At 40.2% G+C, this 25,339-nt stretch overlaps 1 protein-coding gene across 1 annotated transcript in view; it reads left to right on the top strand.

Annotated features, from left to right (window-relative positions):
* The window catches only part of MYO9A (myosin IXA), a gene marked incomplete at its 3' end in the record, with an annotated part of 151,229 nt that overhangs the window by 17,279 nt on the left and 108,611 nt on the right, over window positions 1–25,339 (top strand). The window contains exons 2-5 of the mRNA XM_009895571.1: window positions 14,039–14,133; window positions 17,851–17,913; window positions 19,201–19,300; window positions 22,031–22,087. Of these exons, the coding sequence (XP_009893873.1) occupies window positions 14,039–14,133; window positions 17,851–17,913; window positions 19,201–19,300; window positions 22,031–22,087 (315 nt within the window). The remainder of the gene's footprint in view (window positions 1–14,038; window positions 14,134–17,850; window positions 17,914–19,200; window positions 19,301–22,030; window positions 22,088–25,339) is intronic.

Raw genomic sequence — 25,339 nt, 5'->3', positions numbered from 1 at the left:
TGCTGAAATACGGCCAGCACGAGGTAGGAAAAAAGTGCTGCTGTTCTCTTTGGGAGTTATAAACAAGAGGATGAGGCTCAGCAAGAGAAAGAAAGGTTTCTTTCTGTATTTTTCCTTTTTGACAGTTTTTTTAGCTTCCTTTTCCATCCTTCCTCCTGAACTGCAGGCAGAGCTATTTAGAGAAGAAATGCTGTTTTCACATGAGTTTAATTTTTTAATGTAGTATTTTACTTGCTGATTAAAGTCCATAAGGGATCACATTTAATACTCTCTCTTTAAAGATGCAAACAAAACCCTCCTTAGCTACCACTAATGGTATTTTTGCTTGGGATTTTTTTTAATGTAGTATTTTACTTGCTGATTTGAGTGAGGGTGAATAAAGCTGCTTTGAGTGAGCGAGCAGAAGCAGCATCCCCATCTTTCCTGTTCAGGATAAATAGGTGCGTTCCAGCAATTTCTGCTGCATCCTGCATGCATCTTTTAATGCAAAAAGGAAACAGAACAATAAGCAGCTCAAAAAAAAAAAAAATTAAAAATTCGCATCATCCCACTTGGAAACAGAGTGGCTGGGCTGCTTTAACCCTGCTTTCAGGATAATGTATTCCATACTATTTAAGGGAGATATCCTTCAACTCTACTCCTGTAAAATCTTTCCAACCCGCTCCAAGCAGTGCACTCTGAGACTTTTTGACTATACAATGACTCTGCTGTGACCACTTGAGTTGTCATCTCCTTGGTGTTCTCGTCAGGGTTAGGTAGTATATACTGAGAATAAACACATATCTCTATGTCGGCGGTAACTTTGTAGGTCTGTGTATGGAGTAAAGGTTTTGGAAGTGGATAATATGTGATGAAGAAAGTGAGATCTGGATCCAAGATACCCTTCAGTCTTTTTTTCCCTGCTAAGACCGATACCTCCACATACACACACTCTACCAAGTTTGATTAAAATCATATAAACCATCATCTCTGTAGTTCTGCCTAGAACTACAGGAGGGAGCTCCAAGATGTTAAAACTGTGTGTTTTGTTATGCTTTTTGTCTTGTGTTCTTTACTGAGAGCACAAAAATTCTATCTTGGATCTGACATCGTGAAGTCACATTCACCCTCTGGAAGCTCTACCATGTGAGGGTGCTATGGGCGGTAGCTGGAGAGCTGGGGTTGTGCCTTTGGGCATCACTCATCTCCTCGGTTCTGCGGGGAGGGATGCTCCGGCGGTCCTTCCCCGCTCCGGGAGCAAGTGCAGGAGTGCCGTCAGCTCCCTTCCTTGCACGTGGTGGTTCTTGGTTTGTTTTTACAAACCAAGTGTAATTAGTAATGGCCCGCTTTATATTCTGATGTGTTGCTGCATGTTGGGTCACCACCTGCTTCCAAATAATAGATAAAAATGTGTTTTTATGTAGGTTATAAATTATATATTGCTACTTGGCACAGGGAGTGCTTGGTTTTGTCTTTTGCTTTTTGCATCCCTGCGGCCTTCTGGTTAAAGATGCTTTTCTTCCATTGGGTTCAACTGATGAATGTCTTGCTAAATTCAGAAAAGATACTCTGAATTTGTACTTGAGCTTTGCAGTTTGTCTCAGCCTGGCAGAAGACTTGTGTACTTGAAAGCTTGTTGGGCTTTCCAGCTATTCCAGTTAGTCTGGTTAAAGATATCATTACACCTGTCTACAAAATTTGTCTTGCCTCTGTCTTTATCCCATCACAGCTACTACAATGCTGGCATCAGGCTGTGAATTTCATTTATTTACTATACGTTCAGTTACAGAAGAATTACCAAAAGGCTTAAACACCCTATAGTGATTCTTCCAAGCTTGAAAGAAGAAATGCTGCTCTGGACATTACTGTTGCAGAGCTTGCAGGTTTCTACAAGGGGAGTTGTACACCATTCGTTTAGTCACACGGTGATGGAGAGGGAGAATGTCGGGTGAATATGTGCGGAGTGGGACGCCAACGGAGAGGGTTTGTCAGGCTGCATGGTGATAGTTAAACAGAAAAGATGTTAAAAAATAAAAATTAGGTGTACAGTACCTGTCTAATGGAAACCACCAGTTCAGGAAAACAGGAGAGAGAGAGAATTCCACGAGCGGGTACTCTAACGAAGCCGTCTTTGGAACAGGCATTGCTTATTTGCATGAAATGAATTGGAAAACAAAGTCTAGCATTACTGTTTGCTCCAGCAAGCAATGCCCCTGTGAATTTTGTGAGCAACAAAGTCTAGCATTACTGTTTGCTCCTGTGAATTTTGTGAGTGCATCTTCTGTGTTTTTCCTGCTACCAGCTGTACAGAGTGTCGTAGCGTGGCTTGTTTGTGCGTGACTCCCTGTGCAGCAGACAGAGGCACATTGCTCATTTATTCTGAGCGGGGCACCATCTGTCCATCCATCACACCCCGTTTTTTTCTGAGTGTCTTATAATTTCAATGTGGTACTGCACATACACCTTATTGTTGTGTTTGCTATATTCTTCTAAAAAGCAAAAAGGTTTAAAAAAATTGGTGTTCCCCAAAACTTTACGTAAAAAGACTAAAGAGCTTGTGAAGTTAAATGCTATTGAATGCCTTTGGAGACTTAATTGGCACTTTTTAGGCATCATCAGCGACACAGCATCCTCTTCCCTCCTCTCTGCTGCGTGGAGCTCTGGGGATCGGCTCATTCATGCGGTAAAATGAGCTCACATCTGGGAGGACCACGGCTTTGTTTGCTGTGGAATTTGGAACACATATCACAACTGATGGAGGGAGATCCCCAAAAGAGGGTCAATGGCTCTTGGATGCTGCTCTAAAAATTGGGAGTGCATTCCTTCCTCTGGTTTGCTCCGTTTTGGGTCAAATCTCCAACACAAAGTGTGTGATTTGCGCAGGCTTTTTGCTCCCCCATGTCTGAGTACTTTAAGTCTTGCAGCAATACCGGATGTATGCAGCTACCATAAAAACTAATACTTGAAGTGTTATTAAAAACCCTGCCCGTTAATGGAAGACACGGCCTCTGGCTACGTTTCTTAATACAGACATGAAAAAATTAAATAGAGTGAAGATATGTGAGTCCCCACTTCGTGATGTCTCTTGCTTGGCTAAGGTGGGTGATGAAGAGCCGCCACTTAACTTCACGTGGGGAGGAGCAACAAGGTCCCTGCATCCTTGGCACGCCGGCCAGCACATCCGTGCTCACGCACCAAAGGTGGGCTGGGGTTAATGCCTGCCCTTTCCAAGAAGCAGGGGGAACACACTCCCAACACACCGTCCCAACCACTTGGTGTTTTGGAAAGCCGGGCTAGTAAAACATGGACAGCAGAAATATATCTGTGTTGGTTTTGCACAGTGTTTTCTGCTGTGTGGAAGGTTGGCGTACAAAATCTCACCGTGTTTCTCTTAGTTTTATTAATTCAAGGTTTTCTTTTTTGTTGGAATTTAAACAAAAAACACCAACCCAAAGATTATTCTCAGAAATACCAGCCTTGGCAGTATTGAAGAATACTGTGCAAAGCTAAACAGATGATTTTGGCAGGGTGGGCTTTGAAGTGAAAGCTCTTCCTCTACTTGGAGACCTCTTGCGTGACAAACTGAATTACAATGCCGTGCCCGTCTCGTGCCATGGGGCATCGGCTGCTTTGCGCTCGCTTCACAGCTGTTCCTTTCTCTGTGGAGAGCGGATGGTACGGTGTCGTATTTACCTCCGGCTTAGTAACCTTTTTCAGTTTATAGAAAACCTCTCCATCGCGACCTCAGAAATACCCACATTTAATACCTTTGGAAAGGTGACGAGTGGTACCTCTTAAATTGTCCTATTTAGCTTTACCTAACGGTTGAAATTACACATTTAAGCAGTTGCATCCTCTCTGAAGACAAGTGCCTGATAGGAATACATCGATTTTTGAGACTTCTCTTTTGCTCCCTAAAAATAATCAGTGCCAGCTGTTGTTTTTCTTGGCAGTTGTCAAATATTCTGGTCACTGATAAGATAATTATTTTTTTCAATGCTACTTATCGGTCCAATGAGATAATTATTTTTTTTCAGTGCTGCCCATTGATCTGGCTCCTGCAGGTGTTGTGATCCATCCCCAGTACTTAGTAATAAGCATTTTTAAGCTCCGATTTCACCGTTTGAACTGTGTTAAAAAGGGGAAAAGATATTTTTTATGGATCGATCAAATATCTGAAGCTGCCCATGGCTACTGAAGGGTCGCAAGCGCTGGAAAACATCAGCCCAGCAGAGCTGCTGTGGTGTAAGCGAGTAATCTTAACTGCGTATGATGCACGGAAATTTGATACCGCAGCTTAATAGCGCTTGAAATTTTGGAATTGCATCAAGAGTTGCAGATTATTTATATAATCCTGCAGAAAAGCAGGGAAGGGCTGGAGACGTGTATCTTCATGTTTAACCTTGCCCTTACTCGTGCGATATTTTACATGGCACAAAACGAGTGTGGTTTTTATCGTGTTGATTTAATGGCAGAGCTCTGATAGTAGTATTTTTTTTTTTTTTTTTTGGAGAGGAGGGTGTGTATTATTTTTTGTCTGTAACTAGCAGAAAGTAGCTGAGGTCTAAGAGGAAGGATAACACAGTCAGAAGCCAAGCTGGGTCTCGTATTACAGTGGTATGTTTTTGTTGCTGCTAACGTGTTTTTGTTTTTCTTCATTACACATATTTCTCTTGGGAAAAGCAGGAAAAAATATGTGTGTAAAATATACATGAGAGCTCCCTGCCTCTGCTAAGAGGTTCCAGATGGGAGGCGTTACGGTAGGGACACTTTCTCCTGCTTTTTGGTTTGTGGCATTGATTTTGGTGACAAACTGCAGGAAAACTTGTCTGGCGCAGAGCAGGGAATGCTTCAATTTTTTTAGCATTTTTTGGGTTTTCCAAATATGCAGTGGGAAGTTGAAACTTTGTTTCTAAACATTTATGGCCCCATATAGAACCATTATATTAAAAAAAAAAAAAAAAGGGGGGGGGGGAAATAGGATTTTGAAGGGACTTGGAGAGGCCTCCTCCAGGGGCTGGAGGGTGCCCTGAGGGTTGTACACCAGAGCAGATGATTCTCCCTAATTTTAAGGCTGATGGTTGGTGAGGAGGGGTCGGAAGCTGGTGGAGATGCCTCTCCAAGGGACGACACTCTTGCTGATGAGTGATGTTTTGTGTCAATGCTATGCAGCGGCTCTTGGCTCTGGCTGAGGTTGTTGTTGCGTTGGAGATGCTCCTCTTCAAGAAGACCTCCCCAAACTTTGGTGGCTTGTTTCCAGACCTGCCCTCGGGCTGAAGGTCCACAGCTCCACCACCCAAAGCAAGCAGTATTGCAGAAAGAACTGCAGCCTGGGCTCGGGTGAGCCGTTGGCGACACCAACCTGTCATCACCAGCTCTTAGAATAAGTGAGTCACAGCTTCAGCGAGCACTTCTGAGTGCTACTAGAGCCGTCAAAAAGTGGCAACGGAGATAAGAGCTTGCGTATGGCGAAACATACTGTCCTACAGCGTTATCCTAATGTAGTCTCCTGCATGGATGTTTTTGCATAATGAAATTACGTCTTCAAAAATAGTGCTTGGTTTGGGTTATTGTGTGTTGTACCATTTGAAACATCCGCGCTTCCAAAATAACACGCTTCTGGCCAAAATGACCTGAACCATGTTGCTTTTGGAAGTATGTGAAGCCATGGTGAGGACTGCCTTTCTAGACCTGTCTATAACGCTCGATGCACTAAAAAGCTATGGGAGTTGCTTCGGAGGCAGCAATTTGACCCCATCTTCTGCAGAGAACTGAAACACGTGGATGCTTGTCTGGTTTTGGAAATGGAGAAGTCATATTTTCTTCAGTGGTGGCTTCTCAGCAGGTGAGACATGAGTGGTCAACAGATTTGGAGACTCAAAAGCCTCAACCTTGATAAAAAGGGCAATCCTGGTGCTGTGTGTGTTGTCTTCTCCTTGGCTCAAGGGACATGAGCTGCTGTATTTTTTGCAATAAGACTTTTTAAAGTAAAGGAAACCAGCTGTGGTCCTGATGTGCTGTGGGGTTGTTTCTAGCAATTACTGAGAAGTTTTAATTGCGGCATCAGGTGTTTGTGATGCATCGCTGTACCTAACCTGTTTTTACAGAGCTAGATTATGCAAGGTGGGGAAATGGTGGTATGACTTGATGTTGTAATAGAGAATCTACTTGATAGGTTTCCTTTAAATATATATTAAGGGGCTTTTATCTGTCAATATTCTATTAGTGCTGTTTTGTTTCTGCTGTAGAAAAAATTTATGGTCCTTGTATGTCCTTGTATGTCCTCCTCCTACTGGAGGAGTGTAAAGTCTCCTCCTTAAACCATGACTTGTTTTCAACTGGTCATTTTATTGCTCCGTGATTATTTTATATCTCTATTGGTATGAAAAAATCATTTGAAGCGTCAATTAAGGAGATTTTGCTCGGTCCTGGGACCTGTCAGACGCTTGCTCTCTGCATCTGATGTAGTAAAGTTTGTTCTTTGGCTGCAGAATACAAACACTGGGAGTTGTAAGCATCTCCTGGGTTGGAGAGACCACCATAAAAATACCAAGGTACCCCACTTCATTTTGGGATACTTCTGTAAACCCGAAGCTGAATCCAGGCTGAAGAATTTATTATTTTTTTTTTATTTCCACCAAAACATTTGTTGGCTGATGTGGGCGAGCTTGCTGGAAAACATGTGCGTTTGGCTGCTCTTCCCAGGGCCGTCCACCCTACGCATGAAGAAATAAATGTATGAGCAGAAGACCAGAGATGTGAGCCAGGCTTTATGGATTTGGCAGCCTCTCTCTCCAGGATCCATCCGTACCGATGCTTGCCAATGACTGTCTGCCAGCTTAGCCGGGTTTTTTTTACCGTTACGGCACTTGCATAGGAAAACTGTCCCCGTTCGGGAAGGGGACTTAAGTAGGAGGCTTTGGTTTGGTTTTGGGGTTTTATTTTGTTGAATCGTGGTTACGTGGGTAATTCCTTTTTTTTTTTTCAGAATGTTGCTTAAAAGGAAGAAGCTGAAATGGGCTGATCCTGTGCTTAATTATGGGAAAAGGAGGAATATTCTGCCAAGGTTGAAGCATTTACCAGGAATGCAGATGCTAAATCCTGTTTCTTACATAGCTGATAGAGCATCTGCATCAGCAGAGCTTTAAATCTCCCAAACAAGTGTGTGTTGTAATGACTTTTATAGTACTTTATCTAGGGTATCTTATCCTATAAGTGTATCTAATGGTGCTCTGATTTTTCCATTACATACACAGGCACTTCTTTTATTCGGTTAAATTGACCCCAAAACCTTCTCCAAATAGGCACTCTCCCATTAAAAGTCATTTTCTCCCATATTTGAATTAGGCAGTGTGAACTCTCAGTGCGCGAAGACAAGCTGTCTTAACTGACCTTTTATTTTAAGCCTAATTGCTGCCAAAGATTCGTCGGTTAATTGCTCCGACCCAGGATGGCAACTTGATTCAGCAGAGGCTGGGGGATTGCTGTCCAATATTTTCAGTTTTGCTGTGATTCAGTGCAAATGTTCTACAATGATAGGGCATTTTTAGTTGGCACAAACTGTCTGTAACAAAAAAAAAAAAAAAAAATTAAAATGTTCTTTCATAGCCTGTATCACGAGAGTAGTATTTCCTACATAAGTTAAATTACAAGGAGGTATGTCTGTTAATATGGTAAAACTCGCTCGGTTGCCATTCAGTAATTGTAATTATGATGTGATGTATTTGATGGACTTTATATCGAAAGAATACCACTGAGTTTAATTCTGCGTCGTGAATGGTGTGCCGCCATTGACAGCAGGATGAAGAGTGATTTAGCCTTCATGAATGCAACAAACAGTACTTTTGTTTGGAGTGAGGAGACCTCTTAAATATGGTTTTGGACCTTCAGGCAGTCTTTGCAAGCCTGTCCGTATGGACCTGTTCTCCATACGGACAGGAGGGAGAGGAAGGGTCTCATCAGCACTTCCCAGGTATCACTATCCTTTAGACTTTATCCATCTGCAGTATTTGCAGGTTATGTATTTGAAAGGCTCTTTGATGGAGAATGAAAAGCCAGGAGAGGACAAGGTTGCATCTTTTGGTTGCTGTGCCAGCTTAAAAAATTGTGTTACTGATTGCAGGGGAAGAAACAGAAAACAACATGGTTTTGAGAAGCTTGTAAACAAAAAATCATGCTGGTAGGAGACACTACGGAAAGCAAACGCCACCAAAGAGATGTTCCGCTGTGCTTCACTATCAAAGACTAGTATGGGATTGGATTTTGTTCTAGCCAATGTGTTGGGACGTGTCTGTCCTGTCCCTGCTCTCTCCGCACCAGAATAACGAGGAAGATGGCTGGATACTTGAAAACTGAAGAATAATTGAGGTAGGCAGGGGCCTCCAAAGGACATCCGGTCCATCCGTGCTCAAAGCAGACCAAGTGGGCTCAGGGTCTTGTCCTAGAGCAGTTGCTCTTCCTTGCCGTGATGGGGAGTTGGGTTCCCACCATGAATCAAACCCCAGCGCCTTTGAACAGCCGGCTGCCGCAGGGCTTGCGGAGGTTGGAGCACTTTTCATGTCTTCAGACTTGTATTGCAAGGAAGAAAAACATAGATCTGATATTCGTTTTTTGGCTTTTTTTTTTTTTTCCTTCTTGTACAGCAGCAGCTGGAACTTTGCAAATACTTTCTTTTAAAAATACTGAGTTGTTTTATTTCACACAGCCTTCATAATGCTGTAGGTATTGCCAACCAGGAGGTGCCATTGGGGGATTGCATTGAGAGGCAATACCTTGAAATGTGTTGTGAATCGGTTTAAGTTGTATATAAATCTTTATGTACAAGAGACTGGGAGATTTTAGATAGGTATGTTGTGTTATGTGGTCTTTTCAAACCCTTATTTGCCATTCAAAGTCGTTGGCTGGTGTCAACAGCCAGGAGAACTTTTTTCTAAAAAGTTGGAAAAACCCATCGGTTTGTAATGGGGGGGGAGGAAGTATTTATAATATATTTATGTGTTCTCATTAGACCTTGTACTTAAGCTGCTTTGTCACCTTTGTGGTTTGAAATGGAAAATTGGGTTTTGGCTCTGCAGCGTGCTTCAGTGGCCCGGTGAAGAAAAGAATAACGAAAGAGAAATCTTTAAAAGATTTTAAAGGTCAATGTTTTGCAGTTCAGGGTTGCAGGTGAGAGCTCTGCTCAAGCATTTGCAGCACAAACACTATAAATACTTCGTGGTTTGTGCTTTTTACTATGAAAGCATCGATGGTTTCATTAGGCAGCATGGAACGCCTAGCCACAGCCAAGAGAATTAAAGAACCAGGTGTCAGCGCTTGAACTCGTATTTAATTGCTGTAAACTACATATTCAGTATTATTGCCTGGCCATGCAGAACAACATCTTGAAGGATTCACATAGATGCTATTTTACTTTGCAAGAATTCAAAGTGTAGCTCGTTCTTTTTGGCTTTGGTCCTTATTTAAGTGCTTATTTAGGTGCCGTGGTCTCTGTTGCACAGAGGTGGCTTTTAGGGCTCCTTATGGAAACCGAAAGTTGGGGGAGATAGGTCAAAGCGGTATCGTTTTAGCAGTGCAATTCAGGTTGATAGGTTTTATTGGGCGGTGAGCTGCAGATTTAAAAGAAGTATTTCCCAGAGCAGAAACAATAACGAGAAGGGATTTAGTAAGGCTCTAGTTTAAGTAGTCTAGATGCATTTTATGTTCTGGTCATAATTCAATATATTTCTATTAAAAAGCAATGTAACAGGACAAAAAGAGTGCTGGGAGCTTGGTTGCTGGTTGAATGAAAGCAAGTAAAAATTATCTTTATCATCTGACTGTTTATGTTTCAAGATGCAGAACGGAATTCGTAACTACAGAGAATAACTTTAAAAAGGCAGCGAATGTCTTGGTCACATAAAAAAAGACATTAAGTAACAAAATTTCAGTATGCTATTTTTTTTCCTGTGTCCTTTTTTCTTTTGGAATAAAGATATTTGTGAACTTTTTTTTTTTCAAGCATATTGTATAGAATATTGAGGAAAATCACTTTCAAATCTGGAAATAAATTATAGGTGATGTTTAAAGCCATCACTCTTTGTGGAAGCATACGCTGGGCTTCCCTAGCAGAAGCTATAGGTGAAGCGGGCAGTCCCCGTGCATTAGGGCTTGGGCTCTTTGGGCATCGTATGGACTCTGTAGCCTTCGTGTCCTTTACCAGCACCTATAGATGCAAAGATTTTTAATTCACAAATATTCTGTTTAGCTGCATAAGTTCAGACGAGCATTTTATTTCCCTGGCTGCTGTATTGCTGGCGGATGCTTTGAGTTTCCACCTTGCTTATACAGTTACAAGTCATTCATACTTTATGAATACATTTGATTCATGAATTCCAAAATTCACGGTTAAACCAGGGAATACAAATGTTCCAGCAGTCTCTCGTCTGATATTAACCTATTTCTTGTCCCTAGCATAAATGAGCATGACTAAATCTTGCTCCCAGTTCCTTCAGTGCCCCACGATGGAATATAACTATTAATATAACTATTCCATGATGGAATAGCCTGTACTGAGATTTAAATGGTTGGATTGCTTTTCTTCTCACATACTCATGGTACAGCTTTCTAGAAAAAAGAAATTTACATTTCAAGTAGATGACCAACCATTTAAAAGCTCTTATCTATTAATATGTTTTTCTTTCTGTATATAAAGAATAAAATTTTTTATTGATTTTTTTTCTTGCTAACAGTAAGTGCTAGATGCTCATTTCAGAAGGGCTGGGGTGGGCACTTTAAATACACCAGCGAAGTCACATACTTCGGGTAGTGCTTTCCCTGCAGAAGCTGTTATTCTATAGGCGAATATGGCTGTTATTCTCTAGAATATTGCTGTTATTCTATAGGGGAATGGCATTCAATTAGGATTATCTGTATAACAGCATCTTACTGCCGTTGCCACATGAGGACAAGTCACTGCGGTGCTTTCCTAGCTGCAGGGGTTTGGAAAATAACCTTATTTCAGGAAAGACATTAAAATAACCCTTATTCAGGCTGTAATTTGTAATTAATCCAGATTGCATTAATATTTAGTCCAAAATGAAGAGACCACGAGCCTCTGGGATCAGGCGAGGAGGAGTGTGAAGTATTTGGCCACGAAACTGTTAATTATTATTTTTTTCCCTGCTGTTCCACGATAAGCATCTCTTTGTGCAGGAGGGTGGTAGGAGGCAGGAGGAATGGAGCTGCTCGTTTCTCTGTTGAATCACCAACGCCGGGTCCAGGGGGATGCTCGGCTCCTACAGAGGAACGTATTGAATTTTGTTTCCTTCGAAATGTTGAGCCCTGGCCAGTAAAAGCTTTGGTCTCCCCAAGAATTTTAGGAATGCTATTACAGAGTTTTGTCCGTTGAGCTGCTCGATAGCTTCGAATCAATGAGTTAGTAAAGGGAAATAATGCGAACAGATGATAATTTGTTTTAGGGAAGTAGTTATAACTCATTTTGTGTTTTCCGAGGCTGAGCTATTCTGTTACGCCCTGGCTGCAGAAGGACGTGATGTCCTGTTCAAGTATATATAGATTGGACATGCATAAATTGAATTAATAGCACTTTTTTTTGGTAGCCCAATAGTTCTTTTAAAGAAACACGGTGTGTAAACCAAACAAAAATGTATGAAGTTGTCTCAAGTTAAACAACATGCGTTTCTTTAGCTACTTGTTGGCCCTTCACCAGCGTGCCTTTGCTGTAGAGTCAGCCTGAAGTTTTAACAAGACGTGGTCCAAAGAGCTTTCTCATTTGCATCAGCAATAAAGAAAAATGCATGAAAGAGGGATATTATGGGTTATGATTTCTGGAGGCGTTTGGGTTATAAAATATAACGTGGTCTGGCATGTTAATCCCGAAAAAAGCTCATCAAAAAAAGAGGACTCTCGCAGCCCCTCATTCCTATATTTGAAATGTTTTCTCCTGACTCTAAATGTTCCTTGTTAAAGAATAAAAAAAAATTATTTCTGGGTGAGGCTCTTCCCAAAGAAATCCCGATAAATAGACCTTATTTCTCTCCATGAACTATTACTTAAGGTATAAGCACAGGGAATTGCACCAGAAAATCCTTTTAATATTGTTTTTTGCTTAAATTCTTTATTAAATTATATGAAGAGGTGATTAAAATAGGTCTGCTGTCCATTTAGTCTGTTTGAGTTCATGTTGCTGCTGGCTCGTTTCTTCTCAAGTGAACAGCACTAATTAGGTGTATAGAAAATTTATCTTCTTGCCTTCACGTGATGTATTAGATTGCAGTTGATCCTATTGCAGGGAATTATTCATAACGTAATTAGTATCATTTAAAACAAATATCTAAGTATATGGCAATGCACTAGCTTGTGTTGAATATCAATGTACTCTGCTTTTAAGCTTCTTGTTGTATCTCTGCTCCTGAAATACCTGGAGCAGGATGGGTCAATCCTTTGGAAATATTAAATAGCAGCTGGTCTTTTCATGCCAAAATGGCTATTTTGGGGAGAAGATGCCTGGATTTTCATCACTGGGAGAGTTTGGGGGGCTTCAATGGTCACCTGGAGGTGTGGGCAACTTTGACGCCCTCCTGAGGGTGGGATAGAGGAGGGACGCTGAACGTGGGGAGAATTTTGGCGGGGAATAAGCAGAAAACAAGTGTGAGCAACTTTGTTGGGGGGTGTTCCTTAGCTGTGTGTCTGAAATCATCTCTCAAGTATAATCTGCTTGCTTGGCAGGTTTCGGCTATCCCAGAACTTGTTTTAGTCAACTAAAGCGAATCCATATGCAACAGCTTGAGTTTAAACAAATCCCTGTATTCAAATACGGGGGGAAAAATCATGTCGTTATTCTGTTAGCAACCCTCCTTTGGTTCCTAAATCATTAAATCTAACCAGATTGCTAAATAAATCTGCCTGGGAAGACAAAAGTAGACATGAGGGCGCGCATCATGCAGATACTGAAGGCGTGAATGCCTTTTCGCCAAGGTTTCATTTAATTTGGCCTTTATTTTTTGCTTTTAGTTGCAAAGTTAAATCTGAAAAGGTCATTTGAAAAGCTTCAGATTATAGATGTAAAGCCCTTTTAATCTTTTCTAATAAATAGCTGAGTTAGGGAATAAATCTATTGGGAGCTCCGAGCTGAGCTCTGATATTAAGCCTCAGCAAAAAATGTATTTGTAATTGTAATTCCATGTCCATACACAAACAACACTTAGAAATTATCTTGCGTATAATTACCTTAAATAAGTTTGGCTTAGAAGAAAAGGTGAATGATTATCAAAACTGGTTTAATAAGTAAAACATTCATTGGACCTGGCAGCTTGACAGAGTCTGTCACTGTGGGCCGGATTATTATTGAAGTGATTTAGGCACAATTGAAAATACCAGTTTTCGGTGAAGCTGAGCTGCAGTTCGTAGAGGTTTCCAATAGCTCTTCTGTTTAGAGATTTCTTCTAAATGGCAATAAATGACACTCTGTATTAGGTGCCTCGGTAAGGCAGGCTTTTAATAAAAGCTTTGCATAATAAAGACTTAAAAGCATCTTGATTTTTGAAAAAACAACGGCAGCGAATCAAAATGACAGTGTCTGAAATGCTGAAAATACTCTGGGTTATGCCAGTGCTATATATGGCATTGTCTAATATCTGAGTAGCCTTCAAAGCATTTTTTTCTCCTAATTCCATATATAATTAAAAAGCAGCTTCCTCTAGCTCATTAAAATTTAGAGTCTTGTTGGAGCAGTGTACTTTTATATTTATTTAAATGAATAAAGCACAGCCTTAATATAGACTATAATAACTTCAAATATTAAATCTCTCTTGTACAGCTAACACTTTATTTTTAAACAGTGTTTATCTGCCCTTCATGAATACCAAATTGAAAATGAATACGGTCCCCAGAAGCTTGTCATATTATTTTGTAGAACATTCAACAAGCTTTCACCATATGCTTTTTATTAATTATACAATGATAACAAAATCCCCAAAGTTCAGTTGTTAGTGACGTGCATCTAAATAAGGTAAGGCAGTGGCTTTTCGAACGTAATGATGGCATCTCTCTCTCTTCACAGGCTTTTGGAAATGCAAAAACGGCGCATAACAACAACTCGAGTCGCTTCGGCAAATTTATTCAAGTGAATTATCAGGAGACGGGCACTGTGCGAGGGTAAGTGGGAATCCGGTTGGAGAAGCTGTACGTACTCTTACCTGCGCAAGGAACCTACGTGGGCTGTTGTAGGGGGTACACGAACAAGAAGGTTCATTTTTGTGGCCAGGGGGGATTTAATCTCCAGCTGCCTGATGGGTGTGACGGAGGCGATGGAGCCAGACTCTCCTTGATGGCTGTCTAATTCCCCATATGCTTCTGTCTCTACCCTGAAGTCTCTCTCTAACCCAACCCTTGACCAGTTAAGGATGCTTTTTTCCGTGCCGGCCGTTGCAAGGAGATTCTTGTCTCCGTCGTGGTTCTTCGCAGTTTATTTCAGCATCTGTTCTGCTCCCCAGGGCTGGTGGGACATACAGCTGTGACTCAAACCTTCCTGCTCCTGGGGAGGGCTGCGGCAGAAGTGCTGCATGGTGTGAAGCCTGGGGATCAAACCTTCTGGGTGGGCTTACCTGCGCCTGGATTTCTCTTTGGCTTTAGACAATTTACACAGGCATCAAGTCATCACAAAGTGACTCAAGCTAGCTCTAAATGAGCAGGACTTCGTTAACTCCACTTCTTGTCCCGGTTAATTAACTCAGTTGGAAAAACGAAGAGAAGAAGTGGCATTCCAGGGGTTGGATAATTTCTGCAGCTAGCTAAGAGATCTCTTGCTGGGATTTTTTTGTTATTTTAGAGAATTGCTTTTAAGGTTTTTTTTCTTTCTTATTTTCCTGCAGAACAGTATCCCACAAATAGCTTCCATTAATTTTTCAAATGAGCTTGGGTACTCTGTGTACCGTCCTGCTGTTTTTTTCATCCTATGTCAAATCTGATGTTCTTTTTCTCTTTTTTTTTAAATCTTCTTTAATTCTGGTGAACAGTTCTCTTAAAAGGATAAGCCTCACTTTTTAAGTTTTAAATACCTACTGAAATACAGGATAACAAGAATCCAACAAATGCCTGAACAACGTATTCTCTTGGCGTGCGATGTCAGCTCTGTGGAAGTGGCTTCTACTTATACTTGGCAGATAGGTGCAAGTAATATTGTATTCATATACTCTAGTTCATAAAATAAGAGGAACATTCTCTCTTCTTTAAAAAAAAAAAAAAAGCACTTGGTTTTTGGTTGCATGGTGAGATTTGACTGTACTCTGCTACAAGTTTGCGGTGCTGTCCCAATGAAAATTAAGAAATTGTTTAAAAAAAAAAAAAACCAAACAAACCTGGGAGTTGTTCCTGACATACAAGACCACATTTTTTCCTTTCCATAGTCTTACAAAGATCACAAGTATTTTTATTTTTTTAATAACTTAGCATAGATTTGAAGCACTGCCCGACTCAGCTATTGCCCTTTATTCTGCGTATCATTTGCTTTGTTAATGTAACTGTAATTTGTAGCCCCGAATCAGAATTTTGCTCTGTTCGGAGACTGAAAATAGCAGTTGGATATTTGCTTACAAACCCTGTGAATATAATGACTCAGAACTTGAAGCGAATTTAAACTGAAGAGATGTAATAGCCAAGAGATTTAGTAGCAGCCAACCCCGCCCCATGAAATGAAGTCTTTGAAGACGTCTTTTTAAAATTGATGGAACATGGGCAATGGCTACAGTTAAGTGCGTTCCCATAAGGCTTTATGAATTTATTATGTCCTGGTCGATGATAAGCGAGTTCTGGAGGAAGGTTTTTGCAACCTGTTCAGTCCTCGTAAGATGATCAAAAGCTTCAACATCTGACACGCTCCATAAAATTGCAGGAGAGCCAGCTAGGAGACATTTTAATTAAAAACGACAGTGTGCTGGTATGATGGTAAATCTGTGCGATGGCATGAGGCTGTATCTCAAATACCATGAGTTGGCGCTTTCAGACATGCTGTGCTTGGGTGTTTTGCATGTTGGTATTTGTATATGAAATTCAGTCTCAGATTTCAGATGATGTTACCGAGGATGCTAAGTACAGGCTCCGTAGCATGCTTAAATGAGTATTTCGCATGAAATCATAGTCTTAGAACTCCTTTTCTTTGCTCTTAAAGATAGATTTGACATCATTAACAACAGTAAATAACTAGAAAACATTTGGAGACATCTACTTTTTTTGTAATTAAGTTGGTTTTTCTTATCACTATCCCATTACAAGAAGGAACGTATATTCTTCTTGGGACATATTTTCATTAGGACCTTTGCACTAAGCAAGGAGTATTTTACCAAAACAGCATTGTAGTTGCATCTACAAAAAAAAAATTAAAAAAATAAAAATAAATGTTAAAAAATTTGCCTTGATTTAAAAAGTGGTTTAGACCAGATGACCTCTAGAATAACTTTCTTACCTAAATTATTGCATGAGAGTGATTTTTATTTTATTTTGGGGGGGTGGAGTGGGGTGTCTATAATAAGAGCAGAAATGACCGGGGAAGGGATGAAGTGTCAAGGGCCTGGACGTGATGCAGGTTGTTGTACGGCAGCTCCCCAGGAGTGGGGTCTTGGGGCACTCTTTTTCACACACCTTTTCACTCATCTGTTCACTGAGCCTGCAGTGAATTTGCGGTGTGGCTTGGGAAGAAAAAATTGGTTTCAGGTTAGAAAAGGGATGATAAAAAAAATAAATCTGACAGCGAGGAACATCCATAGATTATTCTCTGCTTCCTCACAGGGAATAAACAAGAACAAACCTTTTTGGTGCACATCATACAGCGGAATACCACTGCTTTGCTGTTTATCTTTCTTTAGTCCTCCTATCCAGCAAGATCATCCCACTGGGTGTTGGATATGCCCTTTCCAGTAGCGTCTCTTAAAAGCTGCTGTAATCGTTGTCACAAAACCTCTGCAGCACATCCAAATGATTTATTTTATTTTATTTTTTAGTGAAAGGAGGGGGCAGTTACTGAGATGCAAGTAATAAATAGGTGTCTTCCCCAGCTTCCCAGAGAAGCGAGCGTAGAGGCACCTCCTTGCCCAAGGTTCATTGCGTTTCCCGATTCATACATGGCTGCTAATGTCGGTGCCACGTCACTGGGTGTCTGTAGCTGGCAAAGCACAGCTACATCATCAAAATTGCCAATTATAACTCTGGTTTCTAAATCCCTATCATTACTGGTTAGTATTGTTTGGAAGAAAAAACCTGTCGAAGCTTGTTTTTGCTCTACAAGCTTGAAAAGAAGCATTTAATATGTAAATTAAACATGTTTATTATGGAGGCTCTTAGGATAAAATGTAAACTCCATTAAGGAGCTTTTGCAATTGCTTATTTTTTGAGTGTAGCCATAAGTTAATAACCCAAGTTTTTGTTGAGAAGTGGCTCCTCTGGAAGAGGGAATGGTGATTTGGAGACCGATTCTGCAGCTGAATCTGATCTTGCAAACTTTTGCACCCAGATATATTTCTTGTGTGCACAAATCTTGGTCTGCAAGCAATTTTATAGTGCTGGCTTTGGATTAAATAAGTATCTGAGATTCTTCGTTGCTGTCAAAATTTCCCCCTGCGCTCCCTGCCCATAGGCGAACGCATCTGAGATCGTGTTTTTCATATCCAAGTTAGTGTTGGCTGTGTATCAAACCAAAAAAACCTCAAAAGCCAAACATAATATTGGGCTTGTTCTGCCTAGGAAGAAATTTATATAACTAAGTGAAACAAGGCTGAAACTTTTTTTTGTGCGTACTAAGACTGAAAAGTCCCAGTAAAGCTGTGTTCATTTCAGTTGAATATTGGGTCAATGAATAACGCTTTTATTTTTTCCTTCCAGAGCTTATGTTGAAAAGTACCTCCTGGAGAAATCAAGACTGGTTTATCAGGAGCACAATGAACGGTAGGTGCCTGTATTTTGCTCACAGGGTTGGGTTTGATTTCTACGTGTGCCCATAGTGCGGCACAGATAGCTTAAACCCCTGTTGGAGCGGGCACGGGGGAAACAGGATTTTCATGCTCCTAACGCTGGGCTTCAAAGAGAAATGACGCGGTTTATATTTTGCCGTTTAGGGAGGAATGTACTACCCAGGGAAAATAAACTCCATTATTTTATTGACACTACTTGACTTACATTTTCCATTGTTTTTTTGATTCATGTCGTATGGATTATTACGTACCATTTGTTTTCTTGTGTGACTTGTCAGCTATTTAGTATCTAATTTGGGGAGGGGGGGTAAGATGGTCTTTTAGTTCTGTTTTACAGTTCTTAACACACTGAAGCCATCAGAAGGGCCACTAGAAAAAGCTAAAATTATATAGACACGAATTTAAGCAAATTGTTCTTTCCTAATTGCAAGATATTATTTGCGACATACTCCTCTCTCAGTAACTATTACTCTGATTTTAAAGAAATTTGCTGCGTGTTATCTTTCAACTCTCAGCACTTCTGTCTGTGTTTCCCTTTTGAGACAGACGTCGGGCGAGAAGGTTTCCCGAATGCGCATGGGCTGATCCCAAAGTTAAATAGCTCATACAGCCTCAACAAATGTACTCTTGGGTGTTGCGAGATGATTAAACTTGGTTCCTCTTGGAAAACATCCAACATAAAAACAAAGGTTTAATTTTAGAAATACTGCTGCGCTCTTAGCATTAATCCGTGTTAAAGTTGTCTTGAAGCAGAACAGATGAGTGTCACTTGGGGTGGTTTTAGTATTAGCAATATTCAAGTACTTTGAGCATTTGAGTAGCCATAAAAATTGAAGAATTTTCTGTTCTGCCTCACAGAACTGCAACTGCAAAGTCATTACCTTTGTAATGGTAATAAAGTATTAAAAATAATAATGATTTCTGCATTGCAAGGAAAGATGTTGTTTTGATTCTAATAAATATGTAGGCTTTGCACGTTTCTGGAGGAAAATGTGACGATGTCGGCTAGGAATTCTTTAAGTATATTCTGGGGCAGTGAATGTCCTTGGATGGAAAAGAGGGATTTCATTCTCCATTACTTAATTTAATCTTTTACATCACTGCAAAGTGGGTACGGGTCATTTCTAAACAGTATTCAGCTCTGAGTTTGGAAGCTGGAAAATCAGGTTATGAGGTTTACATGTGCTTCTCTGCTTAATGCTGCTGCTTGTTTTGAAGTCTAACATCTTTTTTTTTTTTTTTTCCCCTCATTTGTCACCAGGAACTACCATGTATTTTATTACCTGCTGGCAGGAGCGAGCGAGGAGGAGAGATCGGCGTTTCATCTGAAGCAGCCTGAGGAATATCATTACCTCAACCAGGTGGGAATAAATACTATGCAGGAATACCATACATGGTCTTGCCTTTTCTGTTGCTGATATTTAATGCTAATAAAGAAAATGTGTGGAGTAGTAAAGATGTGTTGTATTAATGCTCTATAGGCAGCATTCCATCACTGGAAATAATTCTGCATTGGCAATCTGAACATGTGATAGTATGGGGAAAAAAAATAATTAAAAAAAAAAAAAAAATCAGCGTTCTCCATTTTTTGTCCCCTGCCTGGGATATGTTAAATATATTGCAGGTTTAATTGTCGAAGGGAGAAACAGTAATAATTTCCCTGTTATCTGTGTGAATGTTATTTACTCATTAACATCTGTCTGCTGAGTAGGAGAAAAGGGGAAAATGTGTGATACTAGTAGCTCTTCAGGATATAACATCTTGCATGAGGTAGTTCTAATTCTTTAGCTTCGTGGCTGGCTGTTAGCATGATCCTTTGAATTTAACAATATAATAAGCTTAATTTAAAAAAAAAAAACCACCAGCAACCGTTGGAAATGGGTGAATTAAAAATGAGTGAGGTATTACTGATGGCCAAATTAACTCATACTTTGGAAAATCTGATTTACTTCAGGTGTTTAAGATGCAGTTGCCTACTGCTGTAGGAATGTGTGGAAGAGCAGTTAGGTTAGACATTGATTCTAATCAATTGCAATTTTCTTGGAGCTGCAACATGATTAGCAATAAAGAGTCATTTAACCCTCAAGCTGGAGAGAAACTTGTACGCGCAGTGCAAGCCAAATAGCCTTTAGTCTTTCTAGAAATACAATTTAACTCCAGAATACGTCTCGATTACCCAGTGCTTTTTAAAGATCTTTTTAAAGCAGGCTATCAAAGCCAAAATCTATTGTAATATTAACGACTCCCACCCACCCTTAGCAGGATCAGGAAATTCGCGCAAGTGAGTAACATATTAAGAGCTGAAGGCTTTTTGCTCGCTGTCTTTGCGCTTCAGGCGTGAGTTGGAGAACGTGGTGTGATCTTTGCGACCATCTGCGCTGCCGTTTTGCAGCGGGAAAGTGCCAAGATCGTTTGGATTGAATGTTTTGTCAGATTCATGGGTTTTGTTGGGCAATCCGGTAGTTTTATGTTAGTTGAAAACATTGCTTTTAATTACAGTCCTTCTTTTTTTTTTATAGCAGTTTTAAGGGTGTTGATATTTAAAGTAAAATTATAAGCCCAATGCTATGTAGTGTGTAGAACTAGTAGGAATGCGATAATTTAGGGTGAAATGTTTATTTTTATCTAAATTAGGATGTTGGGCAGGTAGGCTGGAGGAGGATGCTGAGGCAGGTCCAGTGGAAGCAGACTCTAGACTTGCCTGCACACAGTGTATGGACAATAGTGACAGTCTGAATTTTTAGGGTTTTTATTATAATTTTTTTTTTAATATATTTTTAATAATTGGGATTAGTGTTAGAGAGACCATTTAACACTGACATCTATGGGAAAATGGCTCCTTTAGATGTGTTTGGGGCATCATTTCACATTAAAACTTTCTGGCAGTGCAGTACCAGCTTTCCCCGTGACCTATAGGCAAAGGGGAAAAAGGAAAATAAGGAGGAAAAAGGAAAAAGAGGTAGTGGAAGAATGGGAAAAGAAACTTTGAAAACATAAAAGGGGAAACTTATAAAATTACCCTTGAGCATTTATAGTAGCTTCTTAAAAGTGCCCTAGAGAAATCCATGCCTTTTTAAAAGGAAAAAGAATGAGCTCAGAAATGAGCCTAAGTGTTTAACTAAAAAGTAATCTTAAAATTGAAAAGCTATAAAATACTGAACCAGACCCCTTAAGCCAAGGACTGATTCAGTCCTTGAGTCAAGTGCTATTTTCATTCTCCCAGGTTCCTCAGCTCACGTTGTGTTATGCAAAACAAACGGGCATTTTACATTGCAGATGAGAAATAATCTGTTCAGATATTTCACCAAAATATGCTGTTATTTTGTTGATCTGTGAATGCAGGGAGCAGGTTTGAAAAAATTGAATTTAATCTTTTTTAAAAGAAAATTTGCTTAAACTATCGCCTGGGTTTGGATGACTTCTCCCTGTCTCATACCAGTGGCAGGCGTACCTACCATTGCACACTGACTTGCTGAATATTCTCCGTGCTGGTTATTCACGTTTATCCATTTTGAAATTAGTGATTTGCAGGATTAGATCCTTATTTTAAGTTCATCAGGAGCTCTGGTGCCGTGTGTCTCTCCCTCTTGGGACTGGTCACTGACACGTACTTTGACTTCTCTTGACTTTGTCTCTGTCTGATTGGAAAAAGACACAAATAGCTAAAAAGCTTTCAAGTGTTGCTTTCTAATCGGCAGAAGAATCGCACTTTTGCAGCACTTATATGTGTCTAGAGCAGAGGTTGAGAGTAGAAACTAAAAATCTGCTCTTCAGTGTGATTTTTCCATCGATAGCTCTTCAGCTGTAGGTAAACCAAAGGTTTCTCCAACCGTGGAGGAAAAGAGAGGATCTTAAAATCCATTAAGCTTATTACATGAGTCTTGAAAACGCCGTGAGGAGGAATCGGAGCACCATGAATGCAAAAGCATTATAAATCTTACCTTAAAAACCCATGAAAATAAGGAATGACTGTGCAGAATAACAACATTTCTTTTACTTGGAAAGTCGACGTCGCTGCCCTGGTTAAAGAGCAGGTAGTGGGAGTTATTTTTGGTCTGAACACTGCTTAACCCGGTCTGCCTTGCTTTCAGATGACAAAGAAACCCCTCAGACAGAGCTGGGATGATTATTGCTATGACTCTGAGCCGGTCAGTACAAGTACCCGTGTCTTCTGTGTTGCTGGTGCAGGGCTGCTGCTCACTTGAATTTGTTAGGTGCACCAAGACCTGAGCAGAAAACAAAGTCAAATTAAGTTTAACCTATTAATTACCCTCTCCCTTCCTCTGCCCTGCAATGGTGTTGCTTGTGTCTTGGCTCATGATGATACAGATGTATTTTCCCTTGCCCTTTTTTGGTTCCTTCCATCTGGAAAGCTTCTTCAACAGTTGGATGTGGTCATCAGGTTTTAACAAACGAAGGGTGTTTTTTTTTCCTTCTTCATGTAACATATGATGATTTATGGAAGTTGTGATACGGCAGCAATGTGAAAATTGAAATTCCTTTCCAATAAAACAGCAAATCAGCCTCTCGAAGCTCTAGGAGATGCATCGGTTCGTGCCGATTGTAGCAGCGTATCTGCTCTCCAGCTTCCAGGGGGGGAAAAAAAACCAAACAACAAAACCATCCCCCGCAAAACATCTGCAAGAAAATCAAATCCTGATATTATTTGGAATGCAAAACCAATTCCTTCTCCTAAAATAGTTCTGCTGACTTGATCATCCTTTCCAAATGGATTGACCCAAAAAAGGGAACGGTGAAGCTTCTACCCCTTCCCCAGTTTCTCCTGTGAAACCGAGTCGGAGGCGGTGGCTCCAGTTGGCATCCTGTTTTGGGTGTCTGTGTGTGTCCCGTGATGGTCTCTGTTGGTTTTGTCTTGCACGGGGAAGCATGTTTCACATCAGCTGCATGTTGTTCCTGCTAATTTTGTCATGTCCTTAATGGTTGCCGAATTCTAGCTGATGCATCTGGAAGAGTAAGAGGTAATCTGTAAAGCAGTTGGGTTTCACTCAGGCTAAATAATCATCTTAACAGCGAGATTTCAGCTGCAAAATCCTTAGGAGAGGAGGGGGGAAGGGGAGTCTAACCCTTCAAGGTTTAAAAATGCTGAATATTGTATTGACATCTTTAATACATCAGTGTCCTTAATACATGAGTATCCTTAGAGGTCCTAAAAGAGCAAGGAGTGAAGAGCAGATGCTTTTCTATAGATCTTAGTACACTGTACTATGTTGCAAAGATCTTGATTGCGTAAGGAGTGGGTTAGGACAATTTACCGGAGGAATTAAAATTAAAGCAAACCCCAGATTTGCTACCTTGTCCTGGGAGGGACCAATAAGTTGGCCCTGCCAGCTCAGGAGCTTGGGACTTACCATGTTACAGCAAAACCACGTGCTGTTACAATTTGGCTTTTTATCTGGTATTTTATTTCGCTCAGGATCGTTTTCTGTGATGTTCGTGGTAAATCACATCCTTGCTTCACCTGATGACTAACTCTTAAAGACACCCTGGATCTCTCCCCATAACCACGGACTCAACCCGCTGCAGACGTCCAGTTTATAAAGAAACCTCGTCTATTATACCTTCGTTAAACTTTCCATGGAAATCCATGGATTGCTTCAATGTGACGATAGTAAGCAGGGAACTCACTTTTGCTGGGAAAATAATTGCCCCGGCAGAATATTAATGACGAGTTTGGTCTGTGGGCATGGGCTTTGTAATGCTTGTCTGCCCTGATATCGAGGAAACTCCTTTTTTTATATAATTATCATCCATTAGGAAACAGTACAGAGCTAAAACACTACAGAGAGCATCCGCTTTAAGTCGATAATTTGCAAAAGGCCTTTCTGTGTGGATTAATGAGTTTGGCAATCATTATGTAAATCAGTAATTAAATTGCCTTTGGCGTAGACTGTGCTACTTCTGAGCTGTCTATGGTATTGCGCTGTTGACTCGTGACTTAATTTTGGATGAATGATGCCACAAAATGAAATTGTGTCCTGGAATGTGGAGTGCCACTAAAAGCAACACTTGGTATCTTTTTTAAAAAAGTTTTGAAAAAGATTTATTTGCAGAATTTGTGGGTTATATTATTGTCCTGCAGGCTCCAGGTCTCGCCGTAGTGGGTGTGAAAACTTCTCCAGGTTCTCCTCATTGTATGTGTAGTGGCCGAGGAAGCCAATTGGCCAAGGTTTGAGTTTAGGAGGGACAACTTCTTTTCCTGATATTTTATGGTGTAAATAATTGCATTGCTGATGCTTTCTTGATCTTATTGATACGTAGCATAGATGTCTTTGTTGCGTTCCTTTGGATAATATATACGGACAAACACCTTTTACATCTCTTAAAGGGTAATTTTCAATCGCCTATTAATAAAAGGTGAAAGTGTCACTTTTCTAATGAGTATTTCCGAAGAACGTGCAGACGTGTTATTTTCTTGTTAAGGTGATAACCTTATGCTCATTGATGCTGCGCATGGTTTTAAATGGTCTTACTGTTCAACACCTCTAAATTCACTTTGTCTGTGTGCTATTAAGTTGTTGTCCCTGAGGAGCATTGATAAAGAAGTTTCAATTTTCTTGTCCCATTGAACTTTTCTAGCTTTTAGTCAAGGGGGTAGGGCAGTTGTGCGTGAGTAGTGTCTTATGTTAAATAAGAATTTCCCCCTATAATCAGCAGCTATTGCTGTAATGATGCTACGGGGTGGGATGGAGAACTATCACCGATACAGTTGTGAGGCTTTAAATGCGGCTATGTGCTGTAAGACACAAATCTGATACTATAAAATAACTTCATTCTATATTTTTGATTTATTTGATGTACTCTATAAGCGAGTATGAGTCTCTTTTCAAGTAAGAGTCATCATACTGCTGGTACCTGTTTAATCATACTACTGGTACCTGTTTAATGGTGTTCACTGTAGCATTCGTGTAACCCTGTTTAGTACAGACTTTCAGAATTATTTGTGCAAATGTTTGTGCGCACTTGCTCATGTGGAAAATATGATTTCCAGACAAATGACCAAAAGAAATTATGTGGATACAGCTGCTTAAATAATTGTCATTGCAGCTATAATTTTTAATTAACATACCTGGATTAACTTGTAGAATGTCTCTATTGAAGTGTTAGTAAATATTCTGAGGTTTAAGATAATACTGTTACGTGATGCACAATAAACTAATTTTGATTCAGAGACTGGGAATTTTTATAGGCAGCAATGGGGAAAAGTATTAAATATAGGCTATGAAGGGAGAGAGAATAATTCATAATCTATAGGGTGGCCCAAGGTGAGCCAAGGCAAAAGGAACTTGGCATTAGGACTTTATATACTCATTTAAGGAGCATTAATTTAGCTATCTTCCCTACATATTGGTGCAGGACAACATTAGTTGGGTCCACAGTAT

This window comes from Charadrius vociferus, unplaced genomic scaffold, assembly GCF_000708025.1.
Source record: "Charadrius vociferus isolate BGI_N301 unplaced genomic scaffold, ASM70802v2 scaffold132, whole genome shotgun sequence".
Classification (NCBI taxonomy): domain Eukaryota; kingdom Metazoa; phylum Chordata; class Aves; order Charadriiformes; family Charadriidae; genus Charadrius; species Charadrius vociferus.
This window is presented reverse-complemented; position numbering and strand designations above follow the sequence as displayed.